We start from the raw sequence: 23,099 nt of genomic DNA on the forward strand, positions 1-23,099 counted from the left end.
AACATGTGCTAAATTAGGAGTGCGAATAACTGTGTTGTCAACATGACAACTTAATGAATGAAGCATACTCCTGTGTTGTAGACACCATGTGCATAATTAGAGTTGCATAACTCAATGAGAGTACACAAACTCCTAAGTGTCTCACCTAAATAAATAATAAAATAATGCATTAACCTAAGTAAACTTAAGTGTAAATAGTAATTACTTATTTACACCAACACCCCCCCTTAAGTGCAACTTAGGGGAATGCCCTTAAGCTTACGAAATCTAGGATGATATGCATGACGGGTCTTGATTACTAGGCCATGTTAGGTACCCATGTACATAATGATATGCAATCTCTCATAAAGCAGAGAAAGTGGGAAAACCTCATGGGAAAAACCCTTTCCCAAAAAGAGAGATGAATAGGGATGCATGGATGGATGGAGTAATCAAGACCCCCCCATTATGACATACATCCAGTATATACGTAAGAGAATGATGAGAAGAGGAAGAGAGACAGGATAGACTCCCCGCCCCCCCCAAAGAAGAGTGCCGAACAGTGATTGCTCTGATGAAGAAGCTGATCCAAGACTACAGAATGGTGTTCCTCCCCTTAGGAAGAAACAATGCCAAGGGTACAAATGAGACGCTTCCGCTGTGCATGGAAAGAATCCCATGGATAAGTGATGTCTCTAAAACCTACTCACGTGGCTGAAGAACATGTCTCAAAGAACTGTTTGTCTCTACAACTGATGAAGAACCCTGCTGCAACTGCTGATCATAAGTATCCACAATCACTTCAACCTGTGAGGATCGATCATGTAGAGAATGAGCAAGAGAGTCGGATGGATCCCTCATGACAACTGATGAAGGTAATTTTGCATCAAGAAGAAGAGGCAAATTATCAATACTGTCCCCCAAATCTATCACTGAACCTGTACTTGGAAGACTGGATGTACCTTGCTGTTCTGGACCTATCACTGTGGCGATGTATGCATGTGGACTAAACTGAAGTAGTGACCTCTCACTGTAACTATCAATAGAACTCCACATCTCTGAATCTGTTGAAGCACTATTGCTGGTGTCACTATCAGTTTCCACATAGTATGATGTGCAGAGAGGAGTAGAGGACAAATTGGGTGAACTTTCCTTGAAGTATATATCCTTCTCCACAAAAATTTGATGTCTCAGGATCCAAAAGTCTGTATGCCTTCACACCGTCTTCATAACCAATGAAGGTACAAGGCCGTGATGATTGTGCCTTGCAACCCTTGAAAGATCTCTTTGCCCATGCAAGACAACCGAAGACTCTGAAGTGTGTCACAAAAGGTTTTCTGCCACACCATGCCTCAAAAGGAGTTTTTCCATCTAGGGCTAGATGAGGAGAACGATTAAGAATGTGAGTGGCACTAGAGATTGCTTCGACTTCTAATGATGGATCTAGAGACTTGGCATGGATCATGCAACTTGCCATAGACTTAAGAGTTCGAATCTTCAAAGCTGCAACATTTATCTTATGCGGACTGAATGCTGACAGAGTCTGAAGATTAATGCCCTTGAGCTTGCAAAAGCCTGTAAGTCTTCTGTTCACATACATGCTTCCATTGTCCATTTGGAGTACTTTGATGGCTTTCTTGGATTTCCGTTCTACATGAGTCTTGAAGTGTAGAAATTTGTCCATCACTTCATTCTTACTATGCAGAAACTAGACCCAAGTGAACCTTGAAAAGTCATCAATGAAGGTAAGTATGTAGCGACCCTAGTTGAGTGCAAATGGACCTGTTAATACCATGTGAACCATTTGTAGAACACCTGTTGCTCTTGAAGACTCCCCTTTCTGTAACTTCCCTTCTGGATGCATATCCATTGAATCTGTTGAACATTCATCCTTAGAAAAGTTGATTTCAGGTAGACCTTTTACCGTTTGATTTGTGCAAAGTTGTTGAAGGTAGCGGAAGTCAAGATGACCATACCGCTCATGCCATAATTGCATGTTTGAATTGGATTGTGATAACAAGGCCTTTGAAGGAGACTTGGGCACAAAATGAGAGAAAGAGTACAACCTTTTGTTATGATCCACTTTCCCCATTGCAACCAAGGAGTCATCTTTAAGACTGTGCACCTTTACTAAGTCTGGAAGGAACTCAACTCTATGTCCATCTCCGAGATAAGTGATTTGGTAGATTGAAAGGAGATTTGAACTTAGGTTTTGAACATAGAGAACATTTTGAAACTCTCCATTTTCCATCTCCACGTTTCCTTTCCCTTCAACTTCCATTTTGCTATCATTTCCCATAAAGATGTGCGATACCTTGGACTGCTTCATTGAAGAAAAATCCTCCTTTGAAGAACCCATATGATATGAGGCACCTGAGTCAAATATTCATTCCTTTGAAGAGTTTGAATTTTCCATGAGTGCTTACCCTTTGCCCTTTGAATCTGAAGAAGATCCTTTCTCCTTGTAAGCATTAGGCAATGGAACATTATGTTTCTTCATGATGTTGGTCAACTCATCAATCTTTTTAAGATAACACTCATGCTCTTCATGACCCGATTTCTTGCAATAAGCGGACTTCTTCTTCTCCTTATTGGTGCCCCTTTTCTTGTTGGTATTCGAGGACTTGCCTTATTGATTAGATTGTGGTGTTGTCTTTTCTACATCCTTTGATTTGTTCTTCCATTTCTTCTTACCCTTTCCTCTACTTGAAGATTGACCAACAGAATTTTGAGAACCCTCATTGTTGGCCACCAATGCTTTAGACTGAGGTGATTTGAGAATCCTCATTGATATCAACTTCTTTTCTTCATCATCCAATAGTTTAGCATATTCATCAAAAGTGACTTTCTTGTAGATAGACCCTAAGGTAGTCTTTGAGGTGTTAAAAGAAGATACAAATGTGGAATACTCCGATGGCAGCTTGTTATGTATGAGATAGATCAGTCTGTCATCTTTGATAGAACTCTCACAATCAGTAAGCTTAGTTCTTAGTTCATTCACCTTGATGATGAAATCCTTCATTGAGTCATATGACTTAGGATCTAAGGATACAAGCTCATCTTCAATTTTGAACACATCCTCTTCAGATACTTTACCATATAGGCTTTCGAGGGTATCCCAAGCTTCCTTGGATGTAGAACACTTCTTGATTTAATACATGATCCTATCATCTACCCCCAAACATATATCACTTAGGGCTTTCCCATCAATTACTACCCAAGCTGAAATATCACTTTCTAATATTTTATCACATGCTGGTTTAGAAAGAGTACCATCTACATATTATGAAACTCCATTATGCATTAAGTGATATCACATTTTGATGGACCATCTAACATAATTATGAGGAGTTAATTTAGGAAACTTAAAGTTGCCCATAATGCAAAAAATGAAAGAAAAATGCAGAAAAGAGAGAACACAACACCAAGAACACCCCCCTTTCACTAAATCAAGTAACCCCCCCAAAATAGATGCTTTAGGCACTTTATTAGTAGTGCGATTACAATGTGCTACTTGCTGATTTGGCCTTCGTGGACTTCCGATTTTACTTGTTACAACCTCTTGATGGATTACAAATCTAGAACTTTACAATGTGCTACAATTTTGAAGCAATACAAAGTAAAGAAAGACCCTATTGCTGAAAGTGACACTTTTGTCCACACAACCCTACAATCTGATAGTAGATCTAGAAAGTAGACGAAAAATAACGCACTTAAAAAAAACGGAACCTATTTTCGACTCTAGGTGTGCCTGTACGGAGCGTTTGAAGTTGCAAAATGCAGGATTATGCAGGTACAATCGCCAAAAAAAACAATTTCTGAACAATCCATGGACCAAAACCAAAAAAAAGCTAGACTACTAAAAAGTTTAGGAAATTCTACCCAATTAAAAAAAAAATCGCACCTGATTTGGAGTTTGGATGTCCGAGTTATGGCCTCTCGAAGTCAGATTGCAAAAACCAAAATCAATTTGGAGAGGGGTTGCATCAGCGAATGACGGGGTTAAATTTGACAGTCATATGGCCGTCGAAGTAGTTCAATTTGGCCCTGGAGTGATGTCCAGGTGGGCGTCAAATTTAGGCTAGTGATCGGATGACGTCAGTGTACACTGCCTCTATGATGATGTTAGCGGCTTACGCGTCCGTACGGAACTGTACGGATGGTACGAAAAGAGTTGACGTGTCTGCTTGCGTGTCCTTTGACAGTGGATCATTGTGTTGCGCGTGTTGACTGGGATTGGAGGTCTGCATGGCAGAATGGGATGATGTTGTCCATGTGGCATGACTTGATTAGACGGCTTGTCGTCTTGCGCAGGGTACTGTTGGAGGATGCGTGGACTGTGACTGGGGGCAGGTTTGTACTGTGGTTTGCTGGAAACTTAATTTGGAGTGCCAATTTTTCTCATGCCGAGCCGTTTTTACCTGTCGGAACAATAAACCTTGCGGGTGTATAAGGATAAGAACCCGCGATGTATTTGGTAAAGCTAAGGACTGCCGATGTGGGTCATGTACGCCAAGATTTTGTGATGCGTGCCGAAATCTTGAAAAGGCACCGGAATATTCCGTCGATCCTACTAGACATTTGCTGTGCGTGTTTTTAACTCCACGATGCCGGATTTCAGCTTTAGCTTACCGGATTTAATATCTGCAGTCACTGTGTTTTTATAACGCTGTCGCTGGATTCACATATGAATAATCCCACATTTATAGTGCGGGGAAGTTTGCGCTTTATAAAATGAAAAGCCCGCAAATGTTAAATAAAGAAGCTTGCGGTGTGGTTGGCCGGGCGTTAGATTTGCCCGCCAAAAAAGTTATAGGGCTATGCAGTACGGCCGCGGATTTGTTAAGGCCGAAAATTGATTAATAAGCCCTGCGAATTAATAATTTCCCTGCAAAATATATAAAATCCGAAATTGCAGAGCTGGGATTTGACAGCTCGGTTTTGCAAAAAAATTTCTTTGATAGGGCAAATAAAAAATTCGAAAATACCTGACTCGAGAAAAAATTGCAGAGATGAAAATTAATTTAGATCCGAAAATTAATAATTAGATCAATAAAATGATCATACCCGAATTGCAAATTGGGGCCTCTGGGTTCCAATTTGCAAAATTTTTTTGCTTCACAACCAACTTTCACCTAGCATAGGAAAATTTATAGTTGATATTCATCAAATCGATGCTTTGGATGCAACGGTGAGGTCAGATCTGGCTCTAGACGCTCCCGGTTTCTGCGGATTCTTCGGATTTGGGTCGAGGTGCTGAAGCATGAATGGTCTCGAAGGGCTATGTGTAGAGAATCTCCCTCAGCTCTGATACCATGTAAGAATTTGGCTTAGGCCAGAATTCACCCAAGACCAAAGAACTCAAACAGAAGCACACAGTAGACCAATAGAGAGAGTATAATCAGAATGACGATATTCATTCAATATGCCAGCTTGAGAGTACACTAGGAGTGCCTATATATAAAGGCCTCAGGAGAGCTTCTAGAATGCATAGAAGTCAGCATCATGATAAGTCATACAACCAGACATGTCCACCAGATATTGGTTATCCTCCATTAAGCACGGAATTAAGTGTGATGATGTGAGGATAAGCCTACAATGGTGTAGCACGCAAATTAGTGGTGTAGACAACATGTGTTAAATTAGGAGTGCAAATAATTGTGTTGTCAATATCACAACTCAGTGAATGATGCATACTCCTATGTTGTAGACACCATGTGCATGATTAGAGTTGCGTAACTCAATGATAGTACACAAACTCCTAAGTGTTTCACCTAAATAAATAATAAAATCATGCAAAATAATTAAATAATACATTAACCTAAGTAAACTTAAGTAAGTGTAAATAGTAATTACTTATTTACACCAACAGAAATGAACAAAACTATCAATTCTAATATTTAGATCATCCCTCCTCCAAAACTCACTCCAAATGCAATCTTCATCTGTCTCCTTATTTGCACATTTCATATTGGGGGATCTACCAATAGGGTTCCCAATCACCTCATGAAGCGAATTCCAATCATTAGAAAGATGAAAATCATGCTCCAACTCAGGTTCTGAATCTTCTCCTGGATCCCATACCTTACTATTTTTACCAAGTGCAGCACTACAACCAAGAGTTGTTCCATCATTTAACTGGAAAAGTGGATTGTCATATGTCTTCAATATGCTTGCCTCAAAAGATAGATTATCATGGAACACCATAAATTAATCTTTCCAATCATCTTTATGTAAATCAAGAGAATTGTTGCTATGATAAATATCTAAATCAGACCTGTTATACCTTTCATCAATGACTTAAAGGCTGTCCAAGGCTCTTGTGCATCCTCTTCATTTTCAGTAGTATACCATGAATCTAAATCATCAAAGTTTCTAAAGTTGTGCTCAATGTCAGACCCATGCAAAAATAAACTAGATTTTGTTTCAAAATCTTCCTCAAAATCATCAACATTGTCCTCCATACTTATTTATGATAAAAAAATCAGAACATCATCACAATCTAAACAAGATCCATCTTGTATAGGATCTTCATCATACTTAGGTGACAACACATCTGGATCTCCTATGTCAAAAGGTTGATGCGATGACCCTCAATAGGCTATATCCTTAACAAACATCAATTTGCTTTTGCTAATCAACAGTTTGATATTTTGTCAAACATTTGGTAGGCAAATTATTATCATTCAATAAATAATACTTAAATTCACTGCTAGTTGCTCACAATTTGAATAGATTAAGTCTTTATCAATTTGGACAAATGAACACCTCTAAACAGTTTAGAAGTAATTCTATAACTGATGGCAATGCTACTAATATCCAATTTGAAAATTGACTTTTGGAAATTTACAAGAATGCAATAATGAACTTGGAAATTGACTCCTAATAGATGAAATATGGATTGTAGCTCTCAAGAAATAATCCGATTTACTTGTAGGTTTAGAAATACATGCTCTTTGCTTATAATCGCAGGTGCTCTAAAACCTGACTGCTGCCCTCCAACAACTGATTGCAGCCTTCCACAAAGTCTGAAATCACTGCCAAATATAGGGATGACAGCCACAGTACATTCCTCTTTAACCACACTAAATAGTAGACAATAATGGCATTCCAAATCACAAATTCTCTAGCCACAATGAAATTCCTAGGTACAGTACATAACAGTCCAGAAATACTATAATTTAATTAAGACAATTCTCAGAATTAATTCACAATACCTCAGCTATGAATTACCAAACACTTCTTAATTCCAAACTCTTATACTTCAGCAAGGGTAAAGAAATCGGCAAACTCAGAAACTCTTCGCAGGAAACAAAAGAAAATAATCAATCAAATGCTTTACTCATCAAATGGACTCATATTTATATTCTCCAAATTGCACAAAGTTTCCCAAATGAACTTCACTCAAGAAGCTTCCCACACACAATATTAAAACATAATAAAGTGCCATTATAAACTAATTTATTAATTGCTTTTGGCTCTGAAAATGACCTTTTCCACCATAACTTCAAAGTTTGACATGTAAGGCCACTATTTCTTGTTCCCATGATTTATAACTTTTCGTCCCAGTTCCAACGAGCTATGATACTGAGGTGACCAACCAACAACACTAACAAAAATAACAACCTCAGCATATTTAGATGAATAATAATAATAATTCACCTAACTTGCGAAAACAACTGAAGAAGCATCAGAATCGAAATCTGACAACACCAAAGTGATCCTGATGATGAAAGACGATGAATGAACCTGATGGGGTGACTTATAAATGCTCCTTCCAAGATTCTTGGAGCCCAAACTGGAAGCCTGAAATAAAACTAAGAGCATCCTCAAACTCCTCTGACTTAACTAAGCTCATTGGAACCAACAGATTGACTTACTATAAATAGTAATTCCCTCAAGCGGAGCCAAAACAAACCATAGGTTGTTGGAAAGCCTATAACCACACAACTAAGACCCTCAAATCCTTCTGTTAGCTCATGAGGGTCACAATGGGGAACTGACTTGGCCAACTGCAGGAACCTGCTAAAGATGGGGACATTATAGTTCTCCCTCCCTAAGATTGCTTGTCCCCAAGCAATTCTGAAACAAAATGGACATCACAATCCACCTGTATCCCGAAGGTAGAACTGCGTACTATCCCTACTGTGTACAAACAACTCCTGTAGCACCAACACCCAAATAACGGACATCAACATTAGAATCATTTGAAAACTAGCTCGAGGCGCTGATGAAGGCAACAATTCATCAGAACTCAAACCAACTGAAATACCAACTCTGTCCACACTTAAGTCCCCATCAAACTGATACTCACACCCAACTGCACTATGGAGATAGTAACAACCATAGGTACTTGAAACACTACCACCAATGCCAACCTCTACGAAACTGTCCTGGGTGTGCAGATACTGCAAGGGGTCTAATTTGTAGTTATCAATCCCATCTACAAAAGATGGTGCTAACCCATCCCATAATGGATGGCATGAAACTAGAGCCAATCCACACCAATGTGAAACCAAATCCTCTACCTGTGGGTCAAAAGAAAAATGATGACCACTCCTCATAGTGTAATGCTGATAAAAACTCCCAATCTCTGTCAAGGGCTCATCATCATCAAATTGGGAATCAAAAGATGGCTCCAATATTTGACTTCGAACTATTGGTCGAGCAGGATCCTGGGCAACCCTCTCAACAAACCCGACCTCAAAATCCTTGTGGGGAAGCATAGTAGACAAAGTCTCTACAATCTTTCCCACCAACCTCTGAATAGCACTAGAGCCTCAGATGAAAGTACCCTCAGACAATGTATGAATCCTCCCTCACATCTGAACTCACCAATAGATACTCCACGAAGGACTTTGTGCAGTAGAAATTATATGTGGAAGCATCAACCTGCTCCCCTACGACGCATAGCTGATCCCTCTGAAAATGTGGCACTACCATCTGTCCAATGGTACTAGCTGAATGAAATGAAGAAATAGATCCACTTCCAGTAGAAGGAAACAAATCACCATGAGAGCTCGTCTCCCCTGATGCTCTCACCTCCTCTGTACCTACTGCACCCATATGCTGGACGGATGTGTCGGCCACATCATCATGTCCCTCATCCCCAACTGTGGAAGCAAACTCACCACCAATTACAGTATGTAACTGAACAGGGTCTGGGGTTGATGTCAACTATACCCGCTCTAACTCCACGGTAACCTCATCCAACTGTGACTATGACTCTTGAAGAGCCAACTGAGTATACTGAAGAGAGTCCACAGTCACCTCAAACTCCTGGGTAAGCTCAGCTAGCCCCCCCTCTTTCCCTAACAATGTCTCATAATAGGTGCTACGCTACTCCAGAAGGTAATCCCGGTCAGCAACTAACTGAGTGTAACTATGCTTCAAGATCCTGACAGCCTCTCAAAGCATATGGACCTCTGCTAGGGAATGACTACTATCACCGTGCTCATCTAACATAGGAGCACCCCAACTAGATGTAGCTAGCATATGACGAATAGCATCATAATGCTCAAGAGCTGAAGAAATGTCACTATCACTCACCTTCAACTGACATGTCACATGATGCCTCTGTAACCCCTGCCTCCTATACAAACTCTCTTCTTAGTAACTGCACTGTGATAGGAAACCGAATTAGAATTACCCACCGCAAGATCACTCATTGCATGTGTGCTATCGACCTTGCATAACTCTGCATTTGAGATACAACTACTATGTACCTCAATCAACTCCTCATTTGAAGAACTGGAAGCCCTCACAATATCAATATCTCCACATGTTTCAGCTTCCACCTCAAAAGATAGATCCTGTAAACACTGATCTTGGGACCCATCCAAAACCTCCTCAGAGTCATTAGCTAATACTTGGCAAGGGATATCGTACCCAATACGACTCATAGCATCATCAAGTGTATCATCAGATATGTCCATACTATTTGCATCCACATCTACTGACTCCATTGTAACATACAAATCACCAACATCACAACTAAGTGACTCCATGCATGCATTGGTCCCACCTGAGGAAGCAGTTGCCTTCTGTATTGGAGCAACACTATGATAACTCACATGCAAATCTCCAATAATAATCCCCTCCTCGAGAGAGCCAGAAGTGTCAGTAGTAACAATTGCATCAACTGTCTCTACACTAGCTGCAACAACTTTGGGAGCCTCAACTTGCTAAAGCTCAATGCCACTGTTAACCAAAGGTACTAACACATCTACTAATCTATGTGAAATGAGACCATCACCAACATTGTAGATGAGGCTAGTAGGTGCCGTACTAAATATAGGTACATCAACATCATGGACACCTGTCGGGGAAAACTCAAGCTTCCTTCCTTGCAACCTCGATCTCGGCCTTCTAAAGGTAGAAACGATACACCTCGCTGCCCTCTCAATTGTCGCGAGATCCGACAAGCTCTCTGCCAACCTCTGTTGATGAAGCTTCAGTTTCTCCAAACTCTCATGCAATACATTCATTTTTACGCTAACTTCCTCATTACTCCTTTGACTTCTAGAATTGTCAGTCCTATGTCTGTCCATAGTTGGAGAAAATAAAGTGCTGTTCACTCTACAAATTATATCTAAAAATCTTCAAAGTCAACACCGAACAAAATAAAGACTGAGCCCAATTCCTACAAGCTGGTAGGAAACCGCTCTGATACCATTGTAATGACCCTCAATAGGCTATATCCTTAACAAACATCAATTTGCTTTTGCTAATCAACAGTTTGATATTTTGTCAAACATTTGGTAGGCAAATTATTATCACTCAATAAATAATACTTAAATTCACAGTCAGCCGCTCACAATTTTAATAGATTAAGTCTTTATCAATTTGGACAAATAAACACCACTAAACAATTCAAAAGTAATTCTATAATTAATGGCAATGCTACTAATATCCAATTTAAAAATTGACTTTTGGAAATTTACAAGAATGCAATAATGAACTTGGAAATTGATTCCTAACAGATGAAATATGGACTGCAGCTCTCAAGAAATAATCCAATTTACTTGTAGGTTCAAAAATACATGCTCCTTGCTTATAATTGCAGGTGCTCTAAAACCTGATTGCTGCCCTCCAATAATTAATTGCAGCCTTCCACAAAGTCTGAAATTGCTGCCAGATACAAGGATGACAGCCACAATACATTCTTTTTTAACCACACCAAACAGTAGATAATAAGGGCGTTCCAAATCACAAATTCTCCGACCACAGTAAAATTCCTAGGTACAATACGTAACAGTCAAGAAATGCTATAATTTAATTAAGACAATTCTCAGAATAAATTCACAATACTCAACTGTGAATTACCAGGCACTTCTTAATTCCAAACCCTTATACTTCAACAAGGGCAAAAAAATCGGCAAACTCAGAAATTCTTTGTAGGCAACAAAAGAAAATAATCAATCGGATGCTTTACTCATCAAATGGGCTCATATTTATATTTTCCAAATGGCACAAAGTTTCTCAAATGAACTTCACTTAAGAAGCTTCGCACACACAACATTAAAACATAATAAAGTGCCATTATAAACTAATTTATTAATTGCTTTTGGCTCCGAAAATGACCTTTTCCACCATAACTTCAAATTCTGACATGCAAGGCCACTGTTTCTTGTTCCTATGATTTAAAACTTTTCGTCTCAGTTCCAATGAGCTATGATACTAAGGTGACCAACCAACAACACTAACAAAAATAGCAATCTCAGCATATTTAGATGAATAATAATAATAATTCACCCGTCTTGCGAAAGCAACTGAAGAAGCATTAGAATCAAAATCTAACAACACAAAAGTGATCTTGATGATGAAAGACGATGAATGAACCTGACGGGCTGGCTTACTATAAATAGACACTCCCTCTAAGATTCTTGGAGCCCAAACTGGAAGCTTGAAATAAAAATTGAGAGCATCCTCCAACTCCTCTGACTCAACTGAGCTCATCGGAACCAATAGATTGACTTGCTACAAATAGTAAGTCTCTCAAACAGAGCCAAAACACACCATAGGCTACTGGAGAGCCTATAACCACACAATAAGATCCTCAAATCCTACTGTCAGCTCACGAGGGTCGCGATGGTGAACTGACCTAGCCAATTGCAGGAAGCTGCTAAAAATGGGGACATTACAGTTGATTGCTTTGTTCAGAATTAAAGTTCTTTTTGTCCTCCTCATGAGTAGTTATCGTTGTGAAAGAGTCATTGACAAGTTTACTAGCACTGAACTCTTCCCCAAAAGCTCTGTATAATCATCCAACATGTATCTATCTCAACCATTGTCACTAGAAATATCTGAACTGAAATCCAAGCCTATTGTTTTGTCTTTCTTTTCATGCACAAACTCACCAATAGTAACTGAATAATGTCCAAAGAGTCACTCTGAAAATCCGTCACCTAGTCTTCATCTTCCAAGGCACTAGCTCCATTCAAATGATTTTCTTTGAACCTCTTTCATTTGTTTGTTTCTCATTGTTTCTTGCACTAGAAGAATGTTTTTCATTTCCTGCTTTCTTTCTAAAGATGGATTGTAACCAATTATGATGCTTACACAAGTATTGAAGATCTTCAGACATCTCCTCATAAGTCTTCATCTTTATGGTAACATTGTTGTTTCCTCCATTATTTTTGCCATTGTTGACATCAATGCCTGTTTCTCTAGCCATCATCTGCATCAATAAGCCCATTCGTTGATTCTGCTCCTCAGCTCTTTTTTCACCCATATTTCTTGTGACCTACTCACCTATGCTTAAGCGTTCTTCTGGCTTTCTCTGTCCTTGCCCTATATTCAGTAATACCCTGTTTCTTTGTATATTAAATGATGTGACCAATCAGTCATGTCACTGCCTAATCATTCTGTTTTGTACCCACCAGGATGGCAGGATACACTGCTCTGATACCACTGTAAGAACACTCCTTGTTCTTAGACTTTTTTTTGCTTCTCTTCCTCATTGTGGTTGTCAAACAGCTGGCTAGCAAGCTAATAAATGATTTCCTGAGATTGTCTAGACTTCTGATTAGATTGACATTGCATTGCTTGTGAAGGTATAATAAATACTGAGAAATCATCAAGTAGAGATGAGAAAGTATGTAATAGTCTAGACTCTCAGTATAAATTAATTTTATTTATCAATAATAAAATGCAAGCTACAGCAGCAAAGAACAACTGTACTATTGGCTCAGAAATTTAGCATATATTGCCTCATTTACAAATTGAAAACAGTATCCCATTCTATAGCAATATGCTCAAATAAAATAACCAAACCTAAAGTGTCACAAGACATACATGAATATTTCTGATCGAATACATCGACAATTACATTATTGATCTTGCATACCACTGCTCGCTGTTATGGACACAAATGCAGTTCAGTTTTACACTAACAGCTGTTATTCATCCTTTAAACCCACGTACTGTACCAAGGTATGACGGGAACATATGCTGCACTCCTTGCTATAGTACGGCAGATTGGCTATAGTGTAATGACTGTATATTGCCTCTAGTCGGCCTGCAAATCCAATGCTTCTCTTGTAACATGTACTTATCCTAAAACATCATCTCTAGCAATATTTATAAGCTGGTACAGCTCTATTGTAGCAACTTCTGGCCCTGTACAGCTCCAATAAACCAAATTCCAGCTTGTATGGCATTCTCAAACTCACAAATATCTCAGATAAATTACAAATATAGACCTCAGAGGATTCAATCAGCTATTAGAATGCAAGAACATTAATTTCTACTCAAAACCTTATAACCTATGTTCTAACTGATTGGTAACTTGCAATCACATCAATTGAGAGAACACTCTGATTGTACCTTAAAATCCTCAAATCCTTCTGATTGTGTCTCTCAACAATGAGAAGAATGTCAGCATAGATGGATTTTGTCCTTGAAGCCCACAAGAGAAAATCTCCACAATTTTACCAATTTTATATATTATCCAAGCACGCTGAAAGAGATCTCTTTAATATCTTTTATAACACCTTCTAAGAGCTCAATCACTCACGTTGACAATGTGGGACAACCAAAAGCACTATTTTGCACTTTCCTATAATTTCGGGATTCGTGCTTTTTCATCCTTATTTTCTTGCAGCTTCTTTTTGGCTCTGATTTTTTTGTGATTGCTTTTTCTTTGACATTTCCATGCCATGTAACATGATTTTTCTTCACTTAAGTCCCCCATAACTTTTATTTTATGTCTTTAATGTGTTATAAAATAAAAGGGACCATTTAATTTAAATATTTCTCACAAACTGTAGACAATGCATTAATTAAGTTCAATTATTAAATTTAACTTCATAAAACAACTTTATTAAAGCATAATAAATCTTATCAATGATAAATTAAAATTCTTGTTGATTTTAAACTATTATAATTGACATGTTACTGCCACTAGTTGTCTAATCATCCCTAGAGTGACTTACTATAAATATTAACTATGCTTAAAACTTCATTAAATCACCTTGGAAAGAACTGCAACTAAAACTGCCTAGGCCAAATGGCCTCTAAGTTCCTCTTATGTCCTGTTTGGCTTACAAGACCATGGGAAAATAGGCTAACAACAACATTGTGTTGTGAACAATAGAAAGGAGGTGTTACACAAATCATGTAAGGAAGAGGGAAGACATCAATATGTTGGTGATAATTAACTCTAGGATCAAGTTTGCAAAAGGAAATGTTAAGCGACCAAATTGATATGAGTGGAGAATGCTAAATGATACATGGATTTCCTTTGGAATCCAAAAATCAACATGGAGATGATTACAACATCAAGATCAAAGTGGAAAACCCCACAAGGAGTTTCAATACAAAGGTAATTTAAAGCAGCTCATCAAGCAAAAGAAGAAGATCAAAGGTTGAAATCAAGAGTGGAAATCAAAATGATAATAGAAATGCAAGTGCTATGGGCCAAGTTCACAACCAAATAAGGAAGATAAAAAGTAAGGAGGTTCAAGATGAAGAAACACAAGAAAGACAATTTGAAGTTTGAGGAAAGTCAAGGAGATGATCATTCAAAGGAGAAAACCACCACGAAGAAAGATAGTTGTAGAAGAACTAACCAAGAATGGAAATGTTATCAGGTGATGTCATTTGAAATACAAAAGAATTCATGATGATAAGTAAGAAATATCTCAAGATAAGAAAGATGATGTGGTTTCCACCCATTTTGAGTCAGTCAAATGATTCCACATCATTATCGTGACCATATGCATTGAATTTACCATCAAGGATAAGGAATGTATCCTTCTAAAACAAAGTTTGTTGTGATCCTAGGTGGCATGAAATTTTCCTATTCGCCCATGAAGGATGCCTTATTCTAAATTAGCTAGCATTTAATGATTGCAGATGGTAGTTATAGTCAATCCTAACTAGGGTTACTTATAATTATCTTGGTCGTTGATCTTGAATCAATCTGTGCCCTTTTTTGTAATTGAAAGAAGGCTTGTTCATTTCATTTGTAAGAAGTAGAGAGACTCATTGTTAAATTATTGCCAAAATATTACCAAAATATTTGCAAATTCATTGTAGCTTGGTGAATACTTGTGTTATTTTGGGTGTTAGCATGGTTTCCTACTTCTCAATTAGTTAGACATTGTTAATGTTGAGTAGTTGAATGGTAGATATTGCTGTTGATTAATGGTGAAACCTCTTATGTTCATACCATTTGTAATTTGTTGATTGCAAGTTGCAAAACTCATTCTAAAGCTTATCTTCAATTGCTCTATGCTCATTGATTCATATGTTTTATGGTGTTGATTTGCACAAGTGATTTGAAAACCTTTTACATACCCTTGGGAGATTGCATCATCTTTGCATAGTTGTGCCAGTTGGCAAAGCAAAGCTTGGTTCGGTTTCACCTAAGTCAGCAATAAGTCTCTTACATTATAGAAGTAGATTAGACCTTTAAAGTCAATTTCTTTTTGCATTTTATTTCAAAACCCTTGAGAGAATTAGTTGAAGAGTCTAAATTGCAAAATCATTCTCTATTTGAAGAAAGTTCATAGATTCATGAAAGAATAGTGTAAATCCTTTTGGGAGAACCAACATATCACATCATATAAATTGACTTATATCCAACATAAGTTGCTAGTATGCTGTAAACCTTGGGATTGCTTCATTTGATCACACATTTGTTACATTGTTTGGCATTTATAAGTTTCCTTGTAAAAGAGAAGAAAGCATCCTTGGTGTTTTATTCTGCATGTCGGAGTGATCATAAAGTTCACATCAATAATTAAATAATACCTATCCCAAAATATTAAATTCTAAGGAGGTGAAGAAAATGTTTTGTGACTTTTTCCATTTTCCAATGCTCCCAAAACATTCCCAAACGGGCATTGCCAATTTAACCTTGTGGATGGGTTTATAGGTTGTGGTATTTAGAGCCTTGATATGTACACTCTCAAGCACAACTATTCATAAAATTAGCCAAGACTATACAACCACCATTTTACTTGAACTTGTTTAAAATGACAGTAATGGAATGTTTGCTCAAATGGTTAAAGACTAATATTAGTGTTTATCCTGTAAAGGATACATGGATGGTTCTTGGAACATCTAAACAACAATGAGAAGGAAGCATTATTATCCTCTAGCTTATTATGAGAATGATATTGAGGCAAAATCTTGCGAGTGATATGTCCAATCATTCAATCCAATTGGCAAAGTAAATTAGTTAGTCGATGATTTGGCTTCAGAGTACCGAACCTTGGGCAATGACACATTATGTTCTGTTTATCTCAAATTTATTTTGGTCACATGGCGGGACCATTAAATTCTTATTACAATCATAAATTTGTAACTGCCTAATGAAACATCATACCCCCAGCCAGAACTATCATGAATTGGATCTTTTATGTCAATGTACATTAGAATTATGTCAAATACTAAGAAGCCTACCATGTAAAGCAGGAAAACCCGACAGCAAGTGCAGCTAATGGAAATGACCACAATTTTTTATTTAGAACTTGATCCTGTATTATATGATAACTACCCCAAGGGTTTATACAATTAAAGGTACCATGAAATGTTTTATGAAATTATCATTTCTGTAACTGTTTGCCAGTTACTGTTAGTATATAGGTATTTGGCTGTCTAGAATTCTTATGTGAGCAAATGATTCTTAAATCTGTTTGTAGGTTTACATTTCCTTTCATTTACATTTTGGAAGTCGTAAAAACCTCAAATGCATTGCTTTAAGTAGGTGTGATTGAATGCTTGTTTCTCTCTGGCAATTTTTTGGAGGTGATTTCATAGGAGTTTTTAGAACTGAAACTGATGCTTCTTTCTAATTAAATTTGGGATTCGAAATCATCTCAGTGTGCTGAAACGAACGCAGTCAAATGTTAACTCAATTGCAGACAACTTGCGAGATTTGGTATGTTCATTCTGAATTGGTTCTCTATTATGATATTATCATGTTTAAATAAATAATTTTATCAGTCATATTCCAGACTCACATTTCTGAAATGATATATTGAGTCTCTTGTCATGTGACCAACCTTTCTGTAGACATGAATGAGATTGACCTTCAAACATAATGAAATACTCTTACCAAATTTGACAAGGACCTGTTACTAAATCACTCAGAAAAAACAGCACCTTCTTTTAAAAATTGATAGCAGAACATAGTAGTACATCAGATTTTTAATGGAAGAGGTTAGGGGGAATGGTTTTTTAATAAAATTAAAATATTAAAGGATGATGCATTGGATGAGTGAATAATTAAACATTAAAGTGGGAAAATATTTTATCAAAAAAAAAGATACTTGCAACCCTTTAAAGTGGCTGTGGAGTTTGAGGAAGAATCATTATTATTTGGAGAATTCATCTTTGGCACTCCATTGCTCTTAGACTAGGGTTTGACAGGAAGTATTTGTGAAGATAAAATCCTTTATAGATCTGAATGCCTATAGGTGTGGAAGATCACCTATTTAAATCATTATTAATTTCCTAGAGGTGGATGCTGCATTGGATGAGTGAATAATTAAACATTAAAGTGGGAAAATATTTTATCAAAAAAAAAAAGATACTTGCAACCCTTTAAAGTGTCTGTGGAGTTTGAGGAAGAATCATTATTATTTGGAGAATTCATCTTTGGCACTCCAATGCTCTTAGACTAGGGTTTGACAGGAAGTATTTGTGAAGACGAAATCCTTTATAGATCTGAATGCTTATAGCCATAGGTGTGGAAGCTTACCCAAAGGCATAATATATAAACAATTTCACAGAGGGATTGCATTGGGCTTCATAGCAATTAATTATTTTCTTTGACAGAATACTACAAAACAAATTCATTCTTTAATTTGCAGCAATGGATACGACAGTGTTCAATTGTTATTAATGAATAAGGTGGAGATCTGAAATATTCAACTATCTTGACACTATACCTCAGCATTACTCCTGTCTACAGCCAGGCATACCATGTTTCCTACAGAAATAAATTACTTTAGGAGACGATGTTAGGTTGGACAGATTCAGATTTGGAAAATTCTGCAATTATTTCAGATTTCACAATTGAATTAGCTCACAACATTTCATCAGAAAATATTATATTCCCCTAGCTAGATGTTTGAGTTTGGTTGCCTGGCAATTCTAGGCATTGACAGATCATGGTTATTGTTGCATTATCAGATTTATGAAATACTGGTTCATTGCTGATAAGAATAATATCAGACTTGGTGTGATTGTTTGCCGATGTCATCATTGTCTGGCTTGAGGTATTGGATCTAGGGTATGTACCAGAATATATTCAATGCAACAAAACCGTAAGTTTATTAAATATTTAGTTGCTTCCATTTTTTAAGTTGTTTTCCTGTTATTCTTTGTGATATCCAAAACATTATGAAATCAGTATACATTTTAATTAAGTTTGATAAGGTGTTGACATGCCTTCTCCCGTGTACATAATCTGCATTTTTGTAACAAAGCAATAAGGTTGTGATGATTGAGGAGCTGGACAATCACCTCACCATCCATCCACCATGTAGACAACATGACTATGATGCCAGTTATAAGTGACCTAGAAGATCACTTAGAAAACTCACCACAGCGTATTGACTATATGAGGGATTGATGACTTGATGATTGGTTGAAGCCACCCATCATCTTGTAATCACCTTCATAATATGCTGTTCATTAAGATATTGAGCAAGCTGCATTCACATACTTTACATTCATACATCCATCGCCTTGCATACATCCATCCATGATAGATCGTAATTGCATTTCGGCATGCACATATGCATAATAGTCATAAACTGTCATGCACATATACATAGCAGCGACATCATACTATCATACACATGCAGAAAGGTTGCTGTAATATCTACATTTCTGTCCTATCCTTTCACAACACACATACATTATGACCATCGTAACATCGATCAAGGCATGATTGGAGAGAACTTATTTATTGTATCCTACCAGGATCACTCTGTAATAGAGCAGATTGCCTTTGGCATCCATTCGGTACAAGCAAATACAGTTACAGGCAGAGATGACATCACTATTAGATCATATTGTTGTTGCTATTTTGGACAGCCTATAAACATTATTCAGAACATAAATAGAAGGATATACCAGAGACGACTTGTATAATTTGCATATTCTTAATCACATATCAGAGACAACAAAAAATACATGGTACTGAGATTTCTCCTTGGTTATTGCATAGAATTCCTATATATCAGAAACAACAAATATATCTGTCTAATTAGATTGTTATGCAATCATAATTAATTGTATATAAACTAAACTATATTGCGCATGCATTTGGAATTAAGCCTCATTCAATTATTAGATAAATAGCAGAACCATTGAGAATTTGTCTTTATATTCATTATATTGTGAAGAATTTAAGTAGTGTCTCATACTTAGAAAAAGGGGAAAAGTTAATGAATGACAAAAAAATCATAACATACGGTAGAAGAACAAGAAGAAACAAAATACACAAATGAATGACAAAAAAATCATCTTTCTTCCCTAAGAAGTGAATGAATAACAAAAAAATAACGTACAGTAGAAGAAGAACAAGAAAGAAAGAAAATACACAAATGAGCAAGGAAGGAAACATTAGTAACAAAGTCGACCAAGTCTTAAATGAACAAATGGAACTACAAAACAGACTCACCCAATTGATAACTGTATTAACTCATGCTACACTCACTTGAGAAAATGAGAGCAATGAAGCACAGACCGAGCAAGAAGAATAATCACAAAATGGAAGTCCAAAATGGTCAAGTTCCCATCCAGGACTTCCCAACTTTTCACCACCAGAAAACCAAAGAATGAAACACCTACCCTCTGAAGGAAATTCAGTTGTGAAAAGAAAGGCAGAAAAACTCCACCTTTCATCAGCAAAGTCAAATTTCAAACGAAATGATGTCCACTCTTCAAGGACAATGTCTTATAGTGGAACTCCCTCTTGCTCTCAAGGATCTTGTACAGGGAATACAGGTTTGAAAAATATAAACCCAAGATTTATGATACAAGTGAACTCGATGGACATAGGTTTCTTTTTCCAAAAAGAAAATTCCATCATCTCCCAAGGGGAAGAAGGAAACTTCAATACGTCTGACCCCCTTCATCACATCACAGATGGGAAAAGAATGATAAAAAGATGGGAAAAAAGAGATTCCACCTAAGGAAGTACTCACACCTCCTTTTAAAGGGAGAGAACACACTGGAGTGCATTATCAAAGACATGAAAAAACCCTAAAACCTAAGGGTAATAATAAATTTGATACCACAGACAGCCCATTTTTTATAATTTAAAGCAAACATAGTTTATGACAATTCCTTTTTCCAAATTGAAGAAGAATTCAGTACAATCAATGAAGAGAATTCAGACAAGGATTTCTTTCATACATTCCATGTTAGAGGTCATTTAGATGGAAAAGACATAAAAGTACTAATAGATAGAGGATGCACTCATAAATTCATTAGCCAAAAATGGGCTGACATCATAACTATGTACCTAGCCACAAGTATATGGGTGTTGACATCATAATGGCAGATGTGACATCTCTAAAAAGTGTTACCATAACTCCCACACTCGCTCTTACTATAAGAGACCACTCCTCTTCAAGCCAATTTCACATTCTCGGACTAGGAAGTATAGATATGATCTGTGACATTCCATGGATGAAGCATATAGGGTGCTTCAAACAAGATTTTGCACACCAAACCTTCCAACTCAAGGTACAAGGTCAGAAATATGTGCTGCATGGATTACATGCAGATTAAGCTCCAGACAAATGCATAGAACCCCCTACTTAGAACACTAACAGTGGTGTCCAACAATCCTCACACTCCCTAAGAAACGTCTTCCTAAACACAGTCAGCTGTAGCATCTTATCTAAGCTTAAGGAGGCCATCTTCATGAAAGACAAAGAAACATGAGCAATTGAGATATTCAAGTAAAAAGGTGGTACCCTCAGACATTTCCTCAATTACCAGAAATTATCTGCCAGATCAGAGAAGTCAAATGCTTGAGGGCAGGCATTTTTGAAGGAGGGGAGATTGTGATATTCCCCAACATTCTGAAATGAGCATAAATTTAATTTAGACAAGGAGTTGCCATATTTTGTCCCCTTTACATAATTTACATTTTTGGAACAAAGCAATAAGGTTGTGATGATTGAGGAGCAAGACTATCACCATGCCATACATCCACTATGAGAGCGACGTAGAAGATCACTTATAAAGCTCACCATAGCATATTGACTATATGAGTGACTGATGACTTGATGATCAGTTGAAGCCACTCATCATCTTGTAATCAGCTTCATAATATGCATTTCATTCAGATGGTGAGCACCTGTATTCACATACTCCACATTCATATATCCATCACCCTCCATACATACATCCATGATAATTAATACCTGATTCTGCCAAATACATATGCACAACAATGATAAACTGTCATGCCTATATAGATAACAGCAACATCATACTATCATACACATATGCATATGGGTCAATGTCATATCTGCATTTCTGCCGTCATGCATATCACATTATGATGTTGAGTTCTTAGTCATATACTCATATTGTGTATTGTTACCTAGCCTTGTCTTTGCATAATTGTGTCATAATCACATTACCATATGATTACATAAATCATGTCACAACCACTTTTATCATGCTATGTAAATTGTGTAAGGATCCCTGCTTGGTTTTATCAAAGAATTCAAACTTGGACTAGCAGAATTTTGTCAAACAGTTTGTGTGCAGCCTGGTATGAAAGTTCTGATACCACTGTAAGGAACTGAACACGTACAGCAAGGGCAACTGCTGTTCTCTTTCAGAATATATTTAATTTGATAACTGACTGATTTACCCAGCTAATGCAATCCCACCACAATATAGAGAATTAACAATGTAACAACATGTACGGTAGAAGTTTCAGCATTCATAATGTGTATCAGAGGTAAACAATGGGTAATAGACTACCCAAATTTCATACATATGAATATACTGAACGTCTACACAAATCAGAGAATGGATGTTTACCTAATGCATACAGAACTAACAAAATGGAACCTGGATGATAATTGAGGTGTGGCTGCCAGTACGCCTCCAATTGGGTCTGCCCTTGTGTGAGTATGACTTCAGGTACCCTCCACACCACTGCCACTGCTACCCCTGTGTTAACTGTTGGAGCCGACCCTGGTAATGAAGGTGTTTGGTCTGTGATCTCCTCCCTGTCACTTACGGCAGTTAATATTGGTATTGCTGTGACCGGACTGAATGTCTAATGCCATGGCCAATAACGCACGTACAAGGGAGTCTTGTTTGCTATGTGTTATCGGGCTGCTGAAAGTAGTTGCTGGCACCCCTTATGATGACTGTGAACCCCTGTAAGCTATTGAAGCCTTCGGAACAAATGTGTTCCTTATAAAGAATTACAAGTACGTTGTTTCTAAAAGAAACAACGTAGACTGAAGACGGAATTAGAAACAAAACTAGAGACAGGATAGGAAACATTCCTATTTGGATTGAAGACAAAAGAGACAGGATAGGAAACATTTCTATCTAGACTGAAAGACGGACTACAGACAAGTAGTTGACTATTATAGAAAGTATAAGATATTATCTTAATA

The 23,099-nt window shown here is 37.3% G+C and overlaps 1 protein-coding gene across 8 annotated transcripts in view; it reads left to right on the forward strand.

The window, feature by feature from the left end:
• The window catches only part of LOC149552410 (Polynucleotidyl transferase, ribonuclease H-like superfamily protein), a 252,443-nt gene that overhangs the window by 127,545 nt on the left and 101,799 nt on the right, over positions 1–23,099 (forward strand). For all 8 annotated transcript variants that reach the window (XR_016352920.1, XM_089787960.1, XM_089787964.1 and 5 more), the window contains exon 3: positions 17,311–17,368. Coding sequence is in view for 7 of the 8 variants with exons in the window: in XM_089787960.1 (XP_089644086.1) it covers positions 17,311–17,368 (58 nt within the window). In the remaining variant the exon portion in view is untranslated. The remainder of the gene's footprint in view (positions 1–17,310; positions 17,369–23,099) is intronic.

The sequence above is a fragment of the Cupressus sempervirens genome, chromosome 6, assembly GCF_028749045.1.
Source record: "Cupressus sempervirens isolate cs-2001-9-10 chromosome 6, ASM2874904v1, whole genome shotgun sequence".
In the NCBI taxonomy this organism is placed as follows: Eukaryota; Viridiplantae; Streptophyta; class Pinopsida; order Cupressales; family Cupressaceae; genus Cupressus; species Cupressus sempervirens.